General features: G+C 59.5%; 2 protein-coding genes across 2 annotated transcripts; both read right to left on the bottom strand.

Annotated features, from left to right (window-relative positions):
* Positions 1–676: 676 nt before the first annotated feature.
* On the bottom strand, positions 677–9,759 carry ANGPT4 (angiopoietin 4). Its single transcript, XM_014890141.2, has 9 exons — positions 9,427–9,759; positions 5,079–5,234; positions 4,737–4,858; positions 4,207–4,439; positions 3,617–3,732; positions 3,098–3,199; positions 2,852–3,018; positions 1,962–2,092; positions 677–1,875 (listed from the first exon to the last, which is right to left on the bottom strand). Exons 1-9 carry the CDS (start codon positions 9,742–9,744, stop codon positions 1,715–1,717), a joined length of 1,506 nt encoding a protein of 501 aa, XP_014745627.2. The 5' UTR covers positions 9,745–9,759; the 3' UTR covers positions 677–1,714.
* Positions 9,760–10,888: 1,129 nt separating this feature from the next.
* RSPO4 (R-spondin 4) lies at positions 10,889–19,675 on the bottom strand. The gene is made up of 5 exons (XM_014890079.2): positions 19,108–19,675; positions 15,894–16,082; positions 15,489–15,632; positions 15,213–15,398; positions 10,889–12,257 (listed from the first exon to the last, which is right to left on the bottom strand). Exons 1-5 carry the CDS (start codon positions 19,184–19,186, stop codon positions 12,184–12,186), a joined length of 672 nt encoding a protein of 223 aa, XP_014745565.1. The 5' UTR covers positions 19,187–19,675; the 3' UTR covers positions 10,889–12,183.

Genomic DNA, 19,675 nt, shown 5'->3' with positions numbered 1-19,675 from the left:
CCGGATTCCTCAGCATGGTGTGTCCCAGGGCTTGGTCTAAATTTGTTGCTATTGCTAAGGGGAAGTGTGGGAGGGGCCCTTCAGTCCCCAGCCAGGCAAGGGCTGAGCAGCCACATGTCCCTCAGGTGCTGCCAGTCCTTGGTGTGGCCCTGCTGTCCCATACCCTGCATGAATGGGACCTGACATGGCCATCCAAAGCCCTGTGTTCTCATGTGTGCATGCATGATCCTGTGCATGCAGGACGTGTGTGTATCTGTGTCCATGTGCACATGTGTTTGTGAGCAGTATTTTGATGTGCACACACGGCAGCCTTGTTCCTGAACCAGGAGACTCCATCTGACCCCCACCCTTGGGACTGCCAGCATGAAACCCTGGCACAGATGTGTTCAGACACACATGTCCCCCCCAGAATGCCCTCCACCGTTGCATGTCCCTGCTGGGGACAGCAGGACAGCCGCATGCTCCCTATCGCTTTCCCTGGCAGCTGCTTCCCGGTGGCTCCGGTTTCGTGGGGAGTGCAGCTGAGCCCATCAGTTATTTCCAGGGAGGAGGGACAGCTGAGGAAATGTCCATCACCCTCACCCTCTGTGCTGAGATTCCCCATGGGTGCCCCATGTGCAGGCAGGAGGTGCAGGCAGGCAGCCAGGACAGAAGGAAAACCGGCAGCACCGCCCCCTGTGTTTTCCATTTTTTAATTATTCCCCACTGATGAGCATCTTCTGGAAGCGCCAACAACATCACGTGCTTTAATCAGCGTTAATTAGCGGGTGCCTCGGGACAGTGATGAGGGCAGGCAGCAGGAGCCCCCACTGTGCTGTGTGCACAGCCGGTGTTGGTGCCAGCACCCACCACCTCCCACCTCCCAGCCCCTTCAACCCACAGCCCCCTCTCCACCCACGACCCCCCAGCCCCTTCTTGCCTAGGGCCCTGCCAGTGCTGTGTCTGCTCCCAGCGCCTTGCAGAAATGGGCCACTGGCCATCCCAGGACTGGTCCCCATGAAGGTCCCCAAGGACATCCCCTGCGCTTCCTGTCCTCTCTGAGAGCTGGAGAAACTCAGCTCCATCCTGTGAGGAGCAGGGACTGTCCTGCCATAAATGGGGACAGTGGCTCCAGCCATGCTTGGAAGGAGACAGCCTGTGGCCCTCTGCATGGCTGTGTCTGACAAAAGGGGAAGGAGGGACACCACCAGCCCCAGTGCTTATCAGGATTCCCATCCCACCCAGCTCCTCTAATCCTTCAGCAAAGCGGGATGGCAGGGGATTTACAATATCCAAAACCAGTGAAAAGGCAAACCCTCCATCATGTCTGGGATCCCTCTGAATGCACATGGTCCCAGGGGTTCTCAGAGCCCCATCACTGGGGGAGTCTTGCAGCCCTGTTCCCAAGACAAAACCTGGAGACCCAGCAGAAATTCGGAGAGAGAAGCTGAGGTGAGATCAGGGAGTTTCCATATGCTGGAGCCCACTTTGGCAGGTCTGGCTTTGTCCCATTCCAGCTCCTGCAGCTCCAGCTCCTGCAGCACCCTTCACCCCTGCCCACGGTTCCTTCAGCATGGCCATGGTGACACTGCAGACTTCTGAAAAATTGGATAAACAAGAGTAAAAAATATAACTCATGGCAAAAGTTCCCTGCAGCAGCTGTGGCATCTTAGCCGCCCCCAACCATCCCTTGTCCCGAACTCCTCTCTCAGTGCTGGCACTGGCTGCAGGCACATTAGAAGCTGCTGGGTCGGATCATCATGCGGGTGCCCTTCAGGGAGTAGCTGGGCCCCTGGAAGTGGTGCCAGCGGATGCCGTTGAGCTTGCGGATGTTGTTCCGGGCCGGATAGTAGATGCCATTCAGGTTGGAGAGGCCACAGGCATCAAACCACCATCCTGTGAGAAGGGAGCAGGGTGGGAAGATGGCACCGCAGGCTGGCACTCATAGGTGCTGCATGGAGGTGTCCCCCTGCTCCACTCACCTCCCGAGAGCATCTGGGCACACTTGCAGAGACAGTTGTCATTGTCGGCGTCACGGGTGCTGAATTGGGTGCCCTGCAGTGCCAGGCCACTCTGATGCCCAGCTGTGCCACTGTAGTCCTGCAGTGACAGCCTGTGCCCAGCAGGAACACAGCCACTGTCACTGCCAGTGACACTGCGGGTCACAGAGCCCCCAGCACTGCTCAGCGGCTGCCGTGAGCTGAACACAGCACAGAGGGATGTGGGCAGAGATCCTGCAGTTCCAGCTTAGCCTCCTGTCCTTGTTCCCCAAGAGTGGAGGTTGTGGTATGCTGGGGCAGAGAGGACCCTCAAGTCTCCTCCAGTCCTCTTGCTGGAGGTCAGCTCGGTGCATGCATGGGATGGATGGTGCAGGGGATGTCTGGGGTCTGGTTCCACCTCCAGCCCAGCAGTGAAGGCCCCCAGCTTTCTACCCTCCTGCCCATGGCCAGGAGCACATGGTCACGGCAAGCTCAGCATTAGAAGCACAGCATCCCTCCCTGGATGGAGGATGTTGGGGATGCCCAACCCCCCTGGAAATGCCTAGTGGCCACAGCTGTGTCACCTCCCTTGCCCAAACAAAGAGCCTCAGTGCAAGTGTCCAAGTTGCTCCCGCTGGAATGGCAAATCCCACTGCCTTGATGCAATTTTATACATTAAAAATCTACTTCTCAGGAGCTCAGGGAGAGATCAAAGTGTCACAGCAATGTGCCTGGCACCCGGCATCATAACTACACCAGGACAACCCAGTGAAGCCCCAGGTGATCCTGCACCTCCGTGTGGCACCACACCCAGCCCTTCCCCCTGGCCACAGGGCTTGGGGACAGTCAGAGATGGAGAGTGCTGGGCTGTTCCCACAGTGCCTCTCCCCTACCTGTAAAACTGCCGCTCACTGCCCAGCTGGAATTTCCCGTAGTGGGCATACACCTGGCCGCCTTCCCAGTCCTGCAGCTCGACCCGCAGGGCATAGGGCACCCGGCTCGTCAGCAGGTGCACAGCTTCATTCCCCAGCCAGTATTCCCCCGACGCGTCCCCAAAGCCCTGTGAAGCAGCAGGGTGGGTGAGTTCAGGGTGCCTGGGGTTGCCCCCAGGGTGTCTCCCTCCCCAGTCAGGCACACACCTGCTTGTACTCCCTCCAGCTCCTCTGGAAGCTAAGGCTGCCGTTGGCACGAAGCTGGATGATAGTCCAGCCCCCTCGATCTGTCTCCATGTCACAGTATGCCTGCAAGGAGAGTGAGGGACAGGCTGGGGGTGGCTTGGAGTGGATGGCTAGGTGCACCCCTGCCAGAATGGGCAGGTCAGCATTGGTGCTAGAGCTGGCTGAGGAGCTGGTGAGGGTGTGCTGTGCCCAATGCCTGGCTGAAGGGTCTCTCCTCCCTCCATGGCCATGGGCAGGGGCTGGTTTTTATAGGTCAGGGCGCCTTTAAAATCAGTTTTATACCCCCATTTGGAAGGCTGTGCCAGCTCTGCTTTCATCCCGTGGGAATTGCCTTCACCCTGTGCAGCCCCCAAGGCTGGCTGGGGTGGGGAAACTGTTCAGAGATGTGCCAAGCTAAAGGGATCTGGTGTGGGGCTGGTGTGCACTGGGTGGGCAACGCTCTGGGGTGCTGCAGGGAAGCCCTCTCTGAACTGTGCTCACCTTTTTGGGCTCGCTGAGGTTGGCAATGTGCAGTGTGTAGATGCCACTGGCATGGATGCCTGCCCGGCGCATCTCGGCACAGTCCTGGAATTGCTGCTCCTGCCCAGGTGACATGGCTGTGGCAGAGGGGACAGTGAGAAGGCAGAAACCCTGAAAGCCCTGCAGCCCTGCATGGTTGTGCTGCTCTTCCCTCCCCCTCTGAATGTCTTTGTGCTCACGGATTTTTTTTTTTTCCTTCTGCGCCATCTCCTGAGGGCTGGGCACGGCAGCACTGCCACCAGGGCTGCTGCCAGCCTAACCCCGGGGTGTTTGCCATGGGGGAATGGCGTCAGGCTATGGACCCACCCCTTGGGGCTCCAAGCTGCTCCTTGGTTGCAATGAGCGGTTCATGTTCTAGTGGAAAGTGTTCCTGCCCATGGCAGGGTGATGCAATGACATGAGCCAACCCAAACCATTCTATGATTGAATAATTCGGTGATTTTTGAGGTGAAGTCACTCAAGCTGAGCAGACCACAGGGGCACCCTAGCATGCTCCTGGGAGCATGAGGAGCTTTCCCACTGCCCCCACTCTGCCTGCAAACCCTGCTCACCTCTGCCCTGGGAGACGAGGCGCACCAGGCTCTGGACAGACTGGAGGAGCTGGAGCTGCTGGCGCTGGAGCAGGCTGGTGTTGGCACTGGCAGCCAGCAGCGTCTTTTCCATCTCCTCGATGGTGCCGCTCTGCCGGCTCAGCAGCCGCTGCAGCTTCTCCTTCTCTGAGTGGGCCCCCGCCAGCTCCGCCTGCTGCTTCGCTTCCATCTCCAGCACCCGCACCTCCAGGATGCTGGGAGTGGGATGCAGCGGTGATGGGGTGGCAGAGCGGTCCCAGTGTGTCTGCAGAGACCCATTGCTGTCCCCATCCCCTGCTGCACCCCCTGAATTGTACCCTCACTTCTGGGATGTGCCCAGCCAGGGGAGCCCAAAGCCCAGTGGCCATGCTGGGGCTGTGCAATCCCCTAGGGACCACAGCCAGCACCTGGAGGGGTTCAAGCCCCCTCAAAGTGTACTGTGAAGTGGGAGAGACCAGCCTCCCTGTGGGGTCCAAGGGCTGTGGGGGTCCCTGAGTCACCCCAGCCCCTACTTGTTTCTGTTCTGCAGCTTGTGGATCTCATTGGTCTGCAGCAGCAGCTGCTTCTCCAGCTTGGTGGTGGACAGGGAATTCTCCTGGAGCTGCATCTCGATGCGCCATGTCTGATTCAGCACCTGCCTCGGGAGCAGAGGGGAGTCTTGGCACCAGCAGCCAGAGCCACACCACAGCCGTGGTTTCACCGGGCTGGCTGGTCTCTGCCACACAGCCCTGGTACCTCCACCACTGGTGCATTAAACCCTGTGTCACCTCCGGGAATAGCTTTAATCTGCCGACAAACTGTGCCACCCACCAGAGCCTCAGGGTGGTGGGGACTTGGGGACACGTGTGCCATACCTGGGCCTCCACGTCGGTGAGCTTGCGGCTCTGCTCGGCGCTGCGGTTGAGGAGGGAGCTGCCGATCTCCAGCATGGTGGCGGTCTGGTTCTGCACTGCCGTCTGCTGCAGCTCTGCCATCTCCGGCTTCATGCTGCTCTGGATGTAGCTCTCCAGCTGTGCAGGGAAGTGAGGATCCAGGGGGTCATTCAGGCACCTCTTTAGGTCATGTCTCAGCATCCCAGCTGAGCCTGGCACGACTGGGCACAGCCTCCAGGAACAGCCCTGTGTCTCCACAAGGCTTGACCCAGCTCAGGGCCCTTAGAATCTTATCAGAGGACAGAGCGAGCTGAGCTGCTGCAGGGGAGGCTCCTCACCAGCTGCCAAGATTCCTGGGCTGTGGTACCAGCTGGGGCCTGGCACGGGCTTCTGTGTGCCCAGGTGTGCTGGCGAGCTGGGGCTGATGCCCAGCCAGGGTGGCCTGTGCCAAGCAGCCAGGCAGGGAATGGCTGCCACTGGCATCAGCGTCAGCTGCCAGCCCCCAACCACTGGCTTCCCAGGGCTGGGGATATGGAGGGTGAGGGGACACCATCAGCCAGAGAAGGTGGGTGTCCAGCACCCGGTGCTGCTCCACCACGAGGAAGTACGTGGGGCTGGGGAGAAGCTGGCTGCGAACACAGCTCGGACACAGCTGAGATGACGCTTCCGCTTTCCCAGCCCGCGGGGGAGCCGCCTTTCCCAAAGGCTTTGCTATTTCTGGCAGCCCCGCCATGAGGTTCCCATTCAGCCCCTCCCCAGGGCGATGGCCTCGGTGGGGGCACGGTCCCTCGGCAGGGGCCACGGGGAGCGGAAGGGGCCACGCTGCCGCCCACGCTGGGAAAGCAGCCCCTGAGAGCAGGAGGGACGGGGGCTGCCCAGCTCCCTGCATCCCACAGATGCTGCTGTCCCTGCAATGCCCAGATCCTGCTCCCTGCCTGAGCTCCTCAGTGCTGCAGGCAGAGCCTCACATCTCCCTGCAGCTGGCGGGGTTGCGGACCAGAATCAGCAGGGTTGGGATGCTGCTCTTAAGGCAGTGTGGAAAGCAGGCAGTGGTGCCGGGATGTTCTGCACCATGGTGGGAATGCAGTGGTGCTGGGATGCTTGGCACTGTGGCAGGCAGGCGGCAGTGCTGGGATGTTTGGCATCATGAAATACCAGGATGTTCAGCACCACGGCAGGCAGCAGTGTTGCGATACTCAGCGTGGGAGTGGGGCCGGCAGCCGGCCAGGGCACAGGGCTCTGCACTTGTTTGGCATGACGAAATCTCACTGTTCCCTCCTCCTCCACACCAGACAGTGGCAAAACCATCACCCCCCTGTGAGCATCCATGTGGGGCAGGAGGGTCTCCGGGCAGGAAGGTCCCAGGGCTGACATCGCAGCCAGCATCTCCTGCACCCCTTTCCCTGGGGATTTTCTCTCACAGGAACATGCTCTCAGGGAGGAAGCAGGGAAAGGTCGGAGAGCGGCGTCTGGAAAACATTTCCCCAAGCTGAGGGATTGCTGGAGAGTTTCCCTTTAACCACGTCGTTAATCTTGTTGCTTCACAGGCTTGGGGAGGCCTTTTCTCCCGCTCAATCTTGCTGCTTTTTTTTTTTATTTTAAATAAACATATCTGTGAGCCAAGGGCAGAACATACCCACGGAAAAGGTCAAGCTGGCACGGGGAAGCTGAGAGCCCTGGAGATGGAGTCTTGGATCCTGGCCCCAGCAGCTCCCTGGGAGCTGGAGTGGGGCACAGTGTCCCCAGGCATGTTTGGCATAGAGGACACAAGTAGGACAGGCTCTGTGCCAAGGACAGGGAATCCGGGATCCCCCTCCTTCATCTCATGGGTGCTGATGTGAGCTAGGCTCTCCTGGTCTCAGAGACCCATTTCTCTACCACAAAGGCAGAGCTGCTGGGGGAAAAGCTGTGGTGTTGTTTTGGTCACCCCCAAACATCACCATAGAGCAGGAGGAAACTCAGCCACTCGCTGTCCCCATGCTGGGATCCCATTGCCCACAGCTGGATCATCCTTCTTGCAGCCACATCCCTCCCCTAAGTCCCATTTCCTATCTTTCCCTGGCATTTCTAAACATTTCACAAGCACTGGCTCAGGAATCCTTGAGTCACAGGTGGGTGGAAAACCCTTCACCTGCTCCCCATACCCCTGCACACATCTCAGGGTGAGCAGCATCAGCCCCTGTGCCTCAGGGAACCTCAGAGCTGCCAAAATGCCACTGCCCTGCTGGAGACCCCATCCCATCCCATCTCATCCCATCCCAAGTTCCCCCTAGACCCAGCGGCACCATCAAGTGTTTGTGTTTGAACTAAAATTAACTCCTCCTGAGACAGAAGCAGCTGATGTGTCCTTGTGTGCTGGGTCCTCGCCATGTCCCCACCGAGGGGTGCTGAGTGGGGAGGGTGCACCAGTCCCCCAGTGCCATGGATGGGGGTCCTGAGGGAGGCCGGTGCTGGAGATGCCTGAGGGGACCTGGGGAACCCTATGGGTACCAGGAGACCTCCCAGTTTCTCAGCACCCTGCAGGGCTCCCCATGCCAAGGCAGAGCAGACGAGGATGCAACGTTATTTACGATCTGTCCCTGAACCCAATGCTTCTTTTCAGCCCTCGTTTGTTTGTTCAGGGCTGGAGTCTGACCAAAACAAGCGTTCTTGGGCAGCTCTGCTGAAATTTGGGAAGCTGAGGAACAACAGCAAAAAACATAGCTGCAAGCTGCCTCTAAAAGGAGAGAGCCATGCTGCAGGACGGGGCGGGACAGGATGGGATGGGGTGGGATTGTTGTGATGGGATGGTTGGATAGATCAGGATGGGGAAGGAATGGAGTACTGGCTGCCCAGTGCTCCACTGCCTTGTGCTCCTTGGGGCTGTGGTGAGGGGCATTGCTGCCCACAGCTGCCCAGATGTGCAGTCACACTTTGCCTGTGACAGTCTGCTCTGGACAGGGCCATGTGCACCTGTGGTGGGACCCTGGTTCCTGCCTTGCTTGGCCATACAAAGGCTGCCCTCATCCCACGGGAAGCTCAGAGCTGGCCTGGGCACACAGGACACAAAGACACCAGAGCACAGGGACACCAAGGCAGAGAGCTGAGGGCAGAGGGACCCCAGGGCCCAGAGACCCCAGGATTTGTGTGCACCCAGCAGACCCAGCAGGTTCCACAGCGATAATGATTTGGTGCCACCAGCCAGGTTGTCACTGGCGCTGCTGACCCCTCTGAAACACTCTGGGCTGGCTTCCAGCAAAGCCACGGTTCAGTGTTTTCCCAGCTCTTGAGGAATTTGTTCTCTAGGATGGCTGAGGGGACAAGGAACAACGTCCTGCACGTCTCTGCTGCCTGCACTGTCCCCCACAGCCAGGGTGCCGACCCGAGCAGCGTGGCTGGCACAGGCCATCCCCAGGACCCCCACTCAGTGTGTTGGCCCCATCCTGAACCCCGAATGCTGCAGGGGCTCGGCACAGGAAGATCACCCAGGAAATGGGAGTGCAGAGGCACACAGGTCCCATGGCAGCCTGGTGGGACACCACAGGACATGCATGTGGCTCTGCTGGCTCAGTGACAGCTGGGGACAAGCCACTTCCCCTCTTATCAGTGCAGGTACCCAGTGTTCCTGGCACAGGCTGTGGGGTTCAGGGCCCCTCAGGGATGTGTCCCATGGGATGAGCTATTCCTGGGTCTGACGCAGGCAGCCACACTCAGCTGCTGGGGGCTCCAGGAAGGAAACGCTTCTTCCTGCCTCAGGCATTGGGGATGCGGTGAGCCAGTGGGGGCTGAGGGTGGCAACCCTGTGGGTACACAGCCCCTCTGGTGTGGCACCCCACTGCTCCCACCGTCCACCACCCATAGGTCACCCAGGAGCCATGGGTCCCACAACCAAGTGCTGGGAGCTTTTGCAAAGCCTGTAAGAGGGAAAATGATGAAACTGGAGAGATTTTGGTGGCCCCTGCCCTTGGGATCCTTGCCCTACCATTGGCCAAACCTCTTCCCAGTTTCCTCTCCCAGAACCTGGAATGCTGATCCCCAAGGGATATTTGTCACGGCTAACCCAGCCAGGACCATGAGGAGCCCTATGGCAAGGATGGACAGGGAATAGAGCCTCAATGGGAAGTGATTTGGATGAGTGATCTGCAGCACCCACGAGCTGCAGCCCCCACAGAACCCACAGCACGCACCCCCTTCATGCAGACAGTGCCTGATGCCGGCTGCACACCTGCAGAGAAAAGCTGACCCGGATGCTCAGGTGAGCACAGGCCCCAGTGCCCGCAGCTATGCCACAGGGATGCGGCATGAGTGAGTGTCCCCCCCCACATCCCACACCCCACATCCTACACCCTACCTTCAGCAGCCACTGGGTGCTGTTCTCCAGGATCCTCTCGAGGTGCCGCAGGCGCTGGGCAGCCCCGTGCCCGGCGGTGCCGGCGGGCGAGTCCCGCTGGAGCAGCACATTGGCCGGGCCGGGGACAGCACCGGGAGCTGCCGGGCAGGGCAGAGGGTCGGCCTCGGGCAGCACGAAGGTGTAGCTGCAGTGGCCGTGCTGCACGCGGTGGTAGCGTCGGCGGCCGCCGCCCTCCAGAGCCCGGCGCTGGGCTCCGGCAGCGCACAGAGCCGTCGTGGCACAGGTCAGGGCCACGAGGCCGAGGCTGATTGCCCGCATGGTGCGGGGGTCCCCGCGGGACCGGGGTGCCGCGGCGGGGGATGCGCCGGCAGCTCGCTCTGTGCCGGGATGGGTCAGTGGGCGCTCGCCGCCGCGTCCAACCGCGGCGATTTCGGCATTTCCTCCCTCTGAGCCGGAGCTGGCCGCCCCGGCCTTTTATCGCCAGCCCTCGCAGGGGGAGAGGGGAGGAAAAAAAAAAAAAAAAAAAAAAGAAAAACAAAGGAAAAAATCTGTTTAAAAACAATACTTCTATCTTTTTTCTTTCCTCTGAGTCCACTGCGGGGAGATCAAGTTTCACACGTGATCTATAAATGTCTCTCTCACACACTCACACACTCACAGTCACACACACAGCCCCATCCCTCCCCCGGCCGTTCTCTGCAAAACTCATTGCACATCCTGGGGTGGACAGCGCCATGGCAGCACCGAACCCTCCCATCCTCCAGCCCTAAACCCAGCGAGCCCCCCCGAGCAGCACCCGCTGAGATTCACCACACTCAGGCACCCCCATCCCGGGCAGCACAGCTCCCTCCCCGAGTCCCGGCTATTTATAATGCCAGCGGGAGCCAGGCCTGGATTTTGCTGCTCTGGCCATGGGATGAGCCCGTGGGGACCAGGAGGAGGGCTGTGTCCCAGATAGAGTTTGGCAGGACACAGCCAGACTGTGCATGGGGCTCGGCGTGCCCAGATCCCAGGCCGGGGTCTGTCGGGGGCTGATGGACTCCAGCCAGAACTGGGGGTCACCACGTCTGCCAGCCCATGTACTGGGATAGGATCTAGGCTGTGTCCCCCAGGAGGAGACAATCCCGGTGGTGGGGACAGGCTGCCAAGGGGAAGCCCAACCATCTTAGCAGAGGGGGATTTTCTCCAACATCCAGAAAAAACCTGGTGGTTTCCAGTCTTGTGGAATGGCCCAGTATCTCACTTGCCGCTCGCCCCAGTGCTGGATCAGGCAATGAACGATGCTGATGGTACTTTACATAAAAACTTGTAATAAAATCTTTCCCCAATATCCCAGTGCTGGGGGACCAGGGCAGGGTGTCCCCCGAAGCTGCAGAACTGGGGAATGCGGGATTGCACCGGGGCCAGCATTCCGGCAGCAGCTCGTGGGAATGGGGAAAGCAGGGAGGCAGGAGCGATGCCGGGGGTTTAATCCGTTTATTTGTCATGAAGCGATTGGAGGAGTTGCTCCGGCAGCTTTGTGCCGGCTCTGGGGCTGGCTCGATGCTGACACCCAGCGCTCCCGTCCTGAAGGGTTCGTGCAGCCCCCGCAGCCTCGACACCCCGCGGCCAGCCCCGGCCTCCCCCACTCACGCACAGGCAGGCACGGAGAGTTCGGACCTCGGCAAACCCCAAATGCAGAGCTGCCTGCGGCTGGGCAGCGATTTAAGCACACACGTGGTATATATACTGATAGAGCCCTCTGTGCCTCTGGGCAGGGAGGGACAGACTGGCACACCTGGGCTCAGCATCCCCCGGTGATGGCTGGGAGGGGGCTCAGCACTCCCCGGTGATGGCTGGAAGGGGGCTAAGCACCCCATCGTGATGGTTCGGAGGGGATTGCAGTGCTGCTTCCAGCACATCCGAGTTTGGGGGCGCGGGAGCATCCCCTACCTGGGCTTGCATTTGCACTGTGCATGTCCCTGTCCTAGACCGAACACACCGTTGTCACCCCAAATTCCTGTGCCCACATCCAGCTGGGAGAGAAGCTCTTTGAGCCTTTCTGTGAGCCTGAGGACAGCAGGATTTGGCCCATGAGGGTGCTGAGTGCTGGGCTGGCATGGTCCCAGAAGGGTTGTCAGTCTGGAGGTCCAGCTGCTCTCCAAGACACAGGAGAGCAGGATTTGGCCCTTGGTTGTGCTGGTGGGGATGTTGAGCACCAGGCTGGGCTGCTGTGAGCAATGGCACGGTCTCCACTGGGGTCCCAACCCCAGGAGTCCTGCTGCTTCCCATGCCTGTGGCTGAGGATGAGGGACACTATCCAGGACCTGGAGCAGCTCAGTGGTGCACTGTGCCTCCCAGCACTTCCATAAAATCAGGACCTTGTGGAGCCAGGGCATCTCCCAGCCCTGGGGAACATTATCCAGGCAGGCATCAGCTTCATTAGCAGGGTCCAACCTTGGTCTAACCCCATCCCACCCGTCTGGAGGAAGGGAAGAGATGGAGCAAGCTAGGGCAGAGGGAAGACCAGAGGAATAAAGGAGCCACCCCCTCCCCAAGCCCTAGGGCTTTGCTTTGGACATTGCAAATTAGATTTTCTGAAAAGGAAATGTTTTACAGACCATAAATTGTCTCAGAAGAAAAGGGGGATGGGGGGGCAGAGAAAATTGTGCAATTTTTTTTGTGGATGGAAAAACAGGGGTGATGTGGCTGGAGCACCGTGGCAGGAGCTGGCTGGGAGCTCCTGCCACAGTGCCCTGGCTCCTGTGCTGGTGCCTGCTAGGTGCCCGTGTGCCTTTCTGTCTTCGGCTTCTTCTGTCGCTTTTTGCCTTTATTTTTGGGTTCGGTTTTCTCTGCAACAGAAAGAGGAGAAAAGGAGAGCTCGCCCATTGGCCAGGCAACATGATCTGACCTGAGCCCCATTCATGGGATGCTGATTCCATATCCATATCCTCCCTCAGGGTGTTAGTGCTGGACCCAGTTTCTGATTTTGGGGACCCCAGAGCCCTTGTCCGGTCATGAAACAGCAGTGTGGGTCTGTGGGTGGTCTGAGTGTGCTGATGGCATGGGCAGAGGCACACTGGCATGTTGTCCCCACATCTCCCACGGCTGGACTCTCCGTCCTGGTACCCCAAAATCCCTTGGAATGGGGTGGGGCAGCTCAGTCCAAGCAGAAGCTGCCTGGAGAAACTCCAGCTTCTCTCTGAGCAAGGACAGTGGGTGTTGGAGAGGGGCAGTGGCTGCACCAACACCCCAAAGCCATGGCACAGCCGTGCTCAGCTCTGCCATGATGTGGGAACCTGCCCACCACCATGGGACCCAGACATCCCCAGGAGGATTTGGGCATGGTGGCTTTGGAGAGCATCCTTGCATAAGTGCCAGTTTTCTGTCCCTGTGGATGCCCTCCACGTGTAGATGGTCCCCGTCCCAGTGGCACAACCGGCGTGCTGGTGGAGCCTGGATGCATACCAGGTCAAATCACTGCCAGCTTTCCAGGGTCAGGCTGCTGGGACTCAAATCTTTGCTCACCCTGAGAAGCTGCCACACACCCTCCAGCTGGCTGAGGTGTTGGTGCTGAGGCACCAAAGAAACTGGCATTCAGGACAAACCCTGCTCTGCCATGGGTTGCAGTGGGAGGGGGAGTCCCTGCTACGGATCAGAATGGTTACTCCAAAAACTGGGCAGCTTTGTTGGTCCTTGCCGCCCCTGCCACACTCCAATTAGAGTCACATGTGGGGGTTCAGTGGTGCGAGGGGCACAAGGGACCATGACTGTCCCTGGTGCTGCGTGTGCTAGCACTGCTGTCCCTACTCCCTTCTGAGGGCTCCAGTTCTTGTCCTGCCTGGCTCTGAAACCCTGTTTCTTGGCTCTGATCTCCAGACAGTTGCCACCCACAAAGGAGAGGGCACGGCACGCATGCCAAGCGTCTGGAGAGCGGGACAGACACCCAAGGCAGATTTACAGCAGTGCGAGGGGTTTGTGCCATGGCCAAGCGCGGCAGCTTTTCCCTTCCAGCCGCCTGGATGGCTCAGAAGTGGTGGCACAAATCTCTCATCACACGATCGGGTTCGGCCGCCTGCCCTGGCTCGCCTGGGCTGGGGGTGTCTCGGATGCATCAAGTGAACTCCTCGTCCTCCTCCAGCATCTGGATCCCATAACCCAGCACTTGGCCAGGAGGGCAGGAGCCTGGGAGCGAGGGCAGATGCATGCTCTGCTGTGGCAGGGACTCTGAGCAGCCTGCCCAGGAGAGGGAGACATGGAGGGGCTGCTCTCTCCTCAGGGGGCTGCCTGGGGGGCACGCATGGGATTCCTTCTGCTGGACAGGGGACAGGCCTGTCTCTGAAGCTGATCCCAGATAGCAGCCTCAAGAGTAGAGTCCTGCCAGTCCCTGAGCCCATCACCGTAGCCCCAGAGCTTCCAGCTTGCAGGAGCACAGGTAGAAGCAGAAGGCCAAGCATTTTTCTGGGTTGCCAGTGCCTTTGCAGTAACTTCATAAGATGAGGTGTCCCTGGAACACTGGCACAATGGTCCCTGCCAGTGAGACCCTGCTGTGTGCCAGGCAGGGCAGGGCATGTGCACGGTGCTTCAGGACACAGTGCTCCAGAGCAGCCTGTCCTCCCACACTAAATTTCTTGCATCAAACTGTCACCAGCTCTGCGGGTCTGGAGCTGCCACACACCAGCAGGGAGGGGAACATCCTCAAAATCGATGCCACCTGGCACCCCAAAGACATGAGCTAGGACCTGGGTGGGGAAAGGAATCAGCTTCTCTGCACTGTCAGCAGGAAAATATTACTTATGATTGATACTGCTGGGATGAAGCCTCTCTCCTGGCTCTGTGGCCTTCACCCAGCACACACGTCCTCTGCTCTTGCCCCCCTTCTTCATCCTTTTTCACTCCACCCTCACAGCCCTGTCCTCTGTGATCCCCGCCACGCTGGCGGTGCCGGCCAGCCCATCCCACGGCGCAGAGTGATCCCGCAGCTCCGAACCGCAACCCTCGGTGGCTCAGATCTGCTGCCAGGCACTTCAAATCGGTATCTCATGCATCCCCCTTTCTGCCAGTTATTAAGTGGAGATTTATTAGGGTAGCTTCAGTCCAGACGCCTGCATCCAAAAATTACATCAGCCATGTCCTGGTTCCCATCGCCAGCTCTGCACCCGTGCACGCACCGCCTGGACAGAGCCTGCAGCGGGTCTGGTGTGTGAAAGGTGGGGAGATCCTTGAGCCAGGGAGCCCCCAGCTTGGGAATGAGGTGGGGGGAAGTGCAGAAGCATGAGTGAACATCTGTCCAGATGAGCCATGAAGGGGTACTGTGCCCTGGGGTGTCTCCCAAAAGTCTGGCCATCAGAAATCCCCTCAGTGATGCTCTCCTGCTCCACGAGCCTTCCAGCTTTTGGGGAGCTCAGAGGTTTTTGCAGAAACTTCCCCTGAGTGTCTCAATCCTCCTTACCCACAGCTGCAGTACAGAAAGCCTCCCTTCGCGTCGTGGCAGGATGGGAGCTGGAGCTCGGCAGCCTCATCCCACCGCGGCGGTTCGTGCCAGTGCCCAGCCCAGCCCAGTCCAGCACGGAAGGGGACACTGGCTCGTTCCAGGCAGTCTCGGGGATTGCCAGGTGGGAGCAGCCAGCCCTAGGGCTGCTCAGCACATGTGCCTGAGATGACGGCTTTACCCAAAATTTCAAAATGCTTGGGAGATGACAGCATGGCTCGCCAGACCCCTGCTGCCATCGTCCTCCTGCAGCGCCCCTCGGGCTTACTTTGGAGGGACGCGAAGCTGTCCCCAGCCCCGGCAACGCGGTGCTCACCTCCCGGGCAGTGCTTCTTCATGCGGCACCTCCTGGTCTCCAGCAGCGCGGGGCAGGCAGTCCCTTCCTCCCGGGCAGCCTCGGGCACCTCCCGCACCCGCGTCTCCACACCCCACTTGCAGCCGCAGGTCCGGCTCTCGTGGGTACAGGCGCTCCACTCGCTCCACGGCCCCGGCTCGCACGTCTCTGCAGGGACGGGGACACAACGGATTGGTGACCCCTCGGCGCCAGGCACGTCCCCAGGGACGGTGGGCACGGGGTGCGGGTGCTGCTTACCTTGGCACTCGCTGGTGCCGGGCTGTGCCGCAGTGCCGGGGGGACACTGCCGAAAACACTGGCCCTTGTGCAAGTAGAACTTGTCCTTGCACTTCATGCAGAAGTCTCTGCTGAAGCAGCTCTCGCAGCTGGGCGACCTGCACTCTGCCGGGAGGGACGGCCGGTCAGCGGGACAGCCCGGGGAACGAGCCACCCCCGGCACCCACTGGGGACCCAAAACCTGCGGGGTCCAGGCTGCAGCTCTGGGCAAGGGAAAAGCGGACGAAGCCCCCCCGACCCGGCCGCCCCCGGATCCAGTGTCACCGGGGATGCTGTGGGAAATGAAGCCATAGCCCTTCCCGCAGCACTGGGACCCTCAGGGCACCGAGGCAGGAGCAGGGGGACCCCGGCTGGCGCGGGACGTACTTGTGCATCTGTTGACCTCCAGACCCCGCACACCAAAGTAGCCTGGGGGACAAGTGTGGACACACATCCCGTACTGGCGGATACCGTCCCTCCAGATAAGCAGGAAGAGCCGGTGGTGGCAGGTGATGCAGCCGTTGTCCTCAGAACACAGGACGCAGCCCGTGCAGTTTTCCAGCAGGCCGGCACTCGCTGCGGGGACAAATGGAGGAGAGGAGCTGTGGCACACGTGCCGAGGTGGGTCCCAGCCCTGTGGCAGGCCCTCTCTTACACACCACGATGACAGCACTGTCCTGTCTTCCTGCAAATGTTACCCCACCTCTCCCTGATCCTCAAATCCCCACCTCTGTCCATGCTGGCAGCAAAGGGACACACGGGGCTATCGCTCCCAGCTTGGTCATCACTGATGGCCTCCATCACTGGAAGATCCAGACTGAGGGTTTGCCCCATGCCCAGCACTGCCCATGGGTGACAATCTGAGCCACATCCCAAGCTAGCTTTGCCCATCCTGTGGGAAGTGGAACAACCACTGGGTCAGTGGGTAGAAATACGACCTGACCTGGATTAATCAGTTGATGCCTGTTAAGTGTCAGAGGACAAAGGGCATTTTGGTTGCACTCAAGAGGAGCTGAGATAAGGATCTGTCTGTGTGCTCAAGAGCCTCTGCTGCCTCCCTGGCTGTCTGTGCTGTACTCCCAGCCTGTGGGACGATGACTGACCCCAAGGAGGGTGACCTCTGTTCCCAAAGACAAGGACAGGATGTCAATATCCACCAGCCCACAGAGACACTGCCAACTGCTCCTGCTGTCCGAGCCCACAGAAAAGCAGCCTGGAGGGATGCTCCTGGCACAGGAGCACTTTGGGAGCCGGGAAGCATCAAGCTCTGGGAGCTACACATGCCTTGGTGTATTTTTGCAACCCTAGGCTGTCTGGGCATGACGAAAGGAGCCACAGAACTCCTGCATGCAGGCATCCAATGCCTTCACCATGCCCCTGTGTTGGGAACTGTTTGCTTGGCTCTGGCACCACAGCCTGAGTACCAGTGACAGTGCCAGAAGCCCTGGTACAGCATGCTTAGGACCTAGGCTCTACAGAACCATAGAATCACAGAATGGTTTGGGTTGGAAGAGACCTTCAAGATCATCTCAAGCCCCCTGCCATGGGCAGGGGCACCTCGCATTAGACAAGGTTGCTACAAGCCCAAATCACCTTCTGCGTGCTGCCCAGCAAGGACATAGACTCAGCCCTGGGAGCAGTGCCTGGCACTGGTCCCTCTGACCCCAGAAGCTGTGTCAAAAGGGTCCCATGGCTGTGGGGCTGGGGCAGAGGTGCTGGGGAAGCCGGGGAGATGCTGACAGAGGATTCTGTCAGGCCACGATGGGTGATGCCTCTCAGCCCTGTGCTCTGGTCCCTGGCACAAGCCAGTCCATGGTGCTGTGGTGCCATGCAGTTGTCCCTAAGCTGGCTCATCCAAGTCCCTTCTCTGGGGCACACTGTCTGGGATGGCAGCACTGCCAGGAGCCTTCATTAGAGCTGCGTCTGCTGGGAGCACTAACGAAGCACCTTGGATCCATTAAGTTGTTATGGTCTCCGTTACATATTTACCAAACGCTGACAACATTTGTGTTCCTGGCTGCAGCTGGAGTCGCTTCCCTCGAGACCCGTGAATTTACAAGCCTCTATCCCTTCCCTAATTCTTTTTGATATTTAGGAGGTTTTTTTGCTGCTCTCCTTCCACCTCCAGCCAGGGCAAAGAAGGTGGGGAGTCCTGGATGGGCTCCAGGGCCCCCTTCCTCTCACTGGTTTTGGAAATAATCCTATGCTATGAAGCTGGGAGAAGTGGGGTCGTCCTCCTCCACTCCACAGTGCTGCTGGCATGGCACACACATCTCTTCCACCAGGAGTGACACTAGGAGCCACCACAGAGAACAACAGAATGTGGCTCACTTCAAAACCATGGGCTTGGGGATTAGGGACAAGTGGTGGGTTCATCTCTTCCTGTCCAGTGGTGATGGCAGAGTGCAGGGCTGAGCTGGGATGGGCACTGGGCACGGGGCACAGTGGGTACCTGAGTTGTGCTGGACATGAGTGTGACATCCCCCATCCCTGCCCACCCTACGCCCAGTCCTGCTGGGAACCATGAGTCCCTGGGGCACTGGACTGCCCAGATCAGAGCTCCCCGTGGCAGTAGGGAGGCTGTGGGGTGCTGCAGCATCTTTTGTGGCTCCTGGGCCCTGTGCTAGCTTTTCTGTGTGGGTTATCCCGGGGATGTAACATGTCTGGGGTGTGAAGCCATGGCCAGACCCCCAGGCTGCCAAGACCTGAGGCCTTTGGAGCATTGCACTACCCAGCATCAAGCACTGGAATCTGGAGCCCCTCTTGGTGCTTGGCTGTTTCCTATCAGGGGTATTTTGGCCACCAGCCTGGCCACCCACATCATCACACACACCTACTGCCTCCGCATGCCTTTAACATGGAACAACTTCAAGGGAAGCTCTCTGGGCTCCAGCCCTGAGAGCCCTGGTCCTGGGAGGTCCAGCCCCTACCCTGGCACATGTTGCCCCCAAAACCAAGGCATTCCTGGCACAGAGCTGAGAACCAGCCCTGGATCCACTCCACATGGCCAGCTGGCACTGCTTGGCATTGCCCAGTGAGAGACATGAGCCAGTGCCCGATGGAGTGGGTACATGCCTCAGCACACCCTGCTCTTGCCCAGGCACCGAGCAGTGGCTCTTCCTGGGGAAAGGATGGGGCAGGGGACAGGCAGTGCCTGCCGTGGCTCTGAGCATCCTTCCAGGAGGTTTTACTCCTAAAGCTCTTAGTGTGTTACACAGAGAAAGGAAATATCAGAAAATCTGCCAATTTTGTGCTATCCCCACTGTGTCTGGCTCTGCTGGGGTTTGCAGAGCTGCTCCCAGTGCCAGCCACTGTCCCTTGTCTCCTGCTAGCCCTAAAGGCAGGGCTGGCACTGGGCAGGCAGTGCTATGGGGCTGCACTCTGCGTCTTCCTGCACTGCCAAGCCAGCCCTGTGCCACTCACCCAGAGGGGAACACAGACAGTCCCCAAAGGGGCTCAAGGGGAGGCGTTGGGGTTATGCCGGTTCCTGGCACCTCCAGCCCTGGTTCCCAGCTCCTTCCAGCTCTGTGCAGGCAGGAAAGGCAGTCCCGAAGCCACCCTGCAGGACCCGAGCGGGACAAGCCCACTGCGCACACCGTACCTTGTTTCTTCCAGCGGTTCTGCGTGAGCATTTCCATGGAGCTGATGAATAACAGCAACATGAATATTATCCACTGCATCTGGGCAGGAGTGATGTCGGACAGGGAGAAATCAAATCATCCAAGCGGCTGGCGGGGTCGGCTCCTGCCAGAGCCGGTAAGGGGTGGTGGGAGGGCGACGAGCGGCTCCGGGCTCACACCATCCCAACCCGATCTTCGGACACACAGCCACACTTCAGGGCAGCTTGAGCCGGCGACAGTGGGGCAGGCTGGGGCTGTCAGGCCCGGGGAGTGCTCATGGTGGCGGAGAAGTGCCGGCTGCTCCAGGGAGCTCTGCCTTTATAGACAGTGTCAGCCCCCTCTCCACACCCTCCCTCTCAAAATAATAATAATCCTAAAAAAAAATAAAAAATAAAAAAATCCCCCAGCAGCAACAAAGCGACTGGCAAACGCCCTGGCTGGATCCCCCCGGAGCACTCCAGCCACCACCTCGGCTGGGAACCGTCCCGCCGTCCCGCCGCGGTCCGACTGTTCCGCTGCCATCCCAGCGCCGGGGTCACAGCGAAGCCC

The sequence above is a fragment of the Sturnus vulgaris genome, chromosome 17 (genome assembly GCF_052056855.1).
Source record: "Sturnus vulgaris isolate bStuVul1 chromosome 17, bStuVul1.hap1, whole genome shotgun sequence".
In the NCBI taxonomy this organism is placed as follows: Eukaryota; Metazoa; Chordata; class Aves; order Passeriformes; family Sturnidae; genus Sturnus; species Sturnus vulgaris.
Note: the sequence above shows the minus strand (reverse complement) of the source record. Positions and strands in the feature narration are given on the sequence as shown.

Coding starts and splice junctions, on each gene's coding strand:
- ANGPT4 (XM_014890141.2), bottom strand. CDS start 9,744: ATGCGGGCAATCAGCCTCGGCCTCGTGGCCCTGACCTGTGCCACGACG. Junction 3,200..3,616: donor ACCTCAGCGAGCCCAAAAAG/GTGAGCACAGTT, acceptor CTCTCCTTGCAG/GCATACTGTGACATGGAGAC. Junction 2,093..2,851: donor AGTGAGCGGCAGTTTTACAG/GTAGGGGAGAGG, acceptor TGCTGGGCACAG/GCTGTCACTGCAGGACTACA.
- RSPO4 (XM_014890079.2), bottom strand. CDS start 19,186: ATGCAGTGGATAATATTCATGTTGCTGTTATTCATCAGCTCCATGGAA. Junction 16,083..19,107: donor GAACCGCTGGAAGAAACAAG/GTACGGTGTGCG, acceptor TTGTCCCCGCAG/CGAGTGCCGGCCTGCTGGAA. Junction 15,633..15,893: donor GGAGGTCAACAGATGCACAA/GTACGTCCCGCG, acceptor CCCTCCCGGCAG/AGTGCAGGTCGCCCAGCTGC.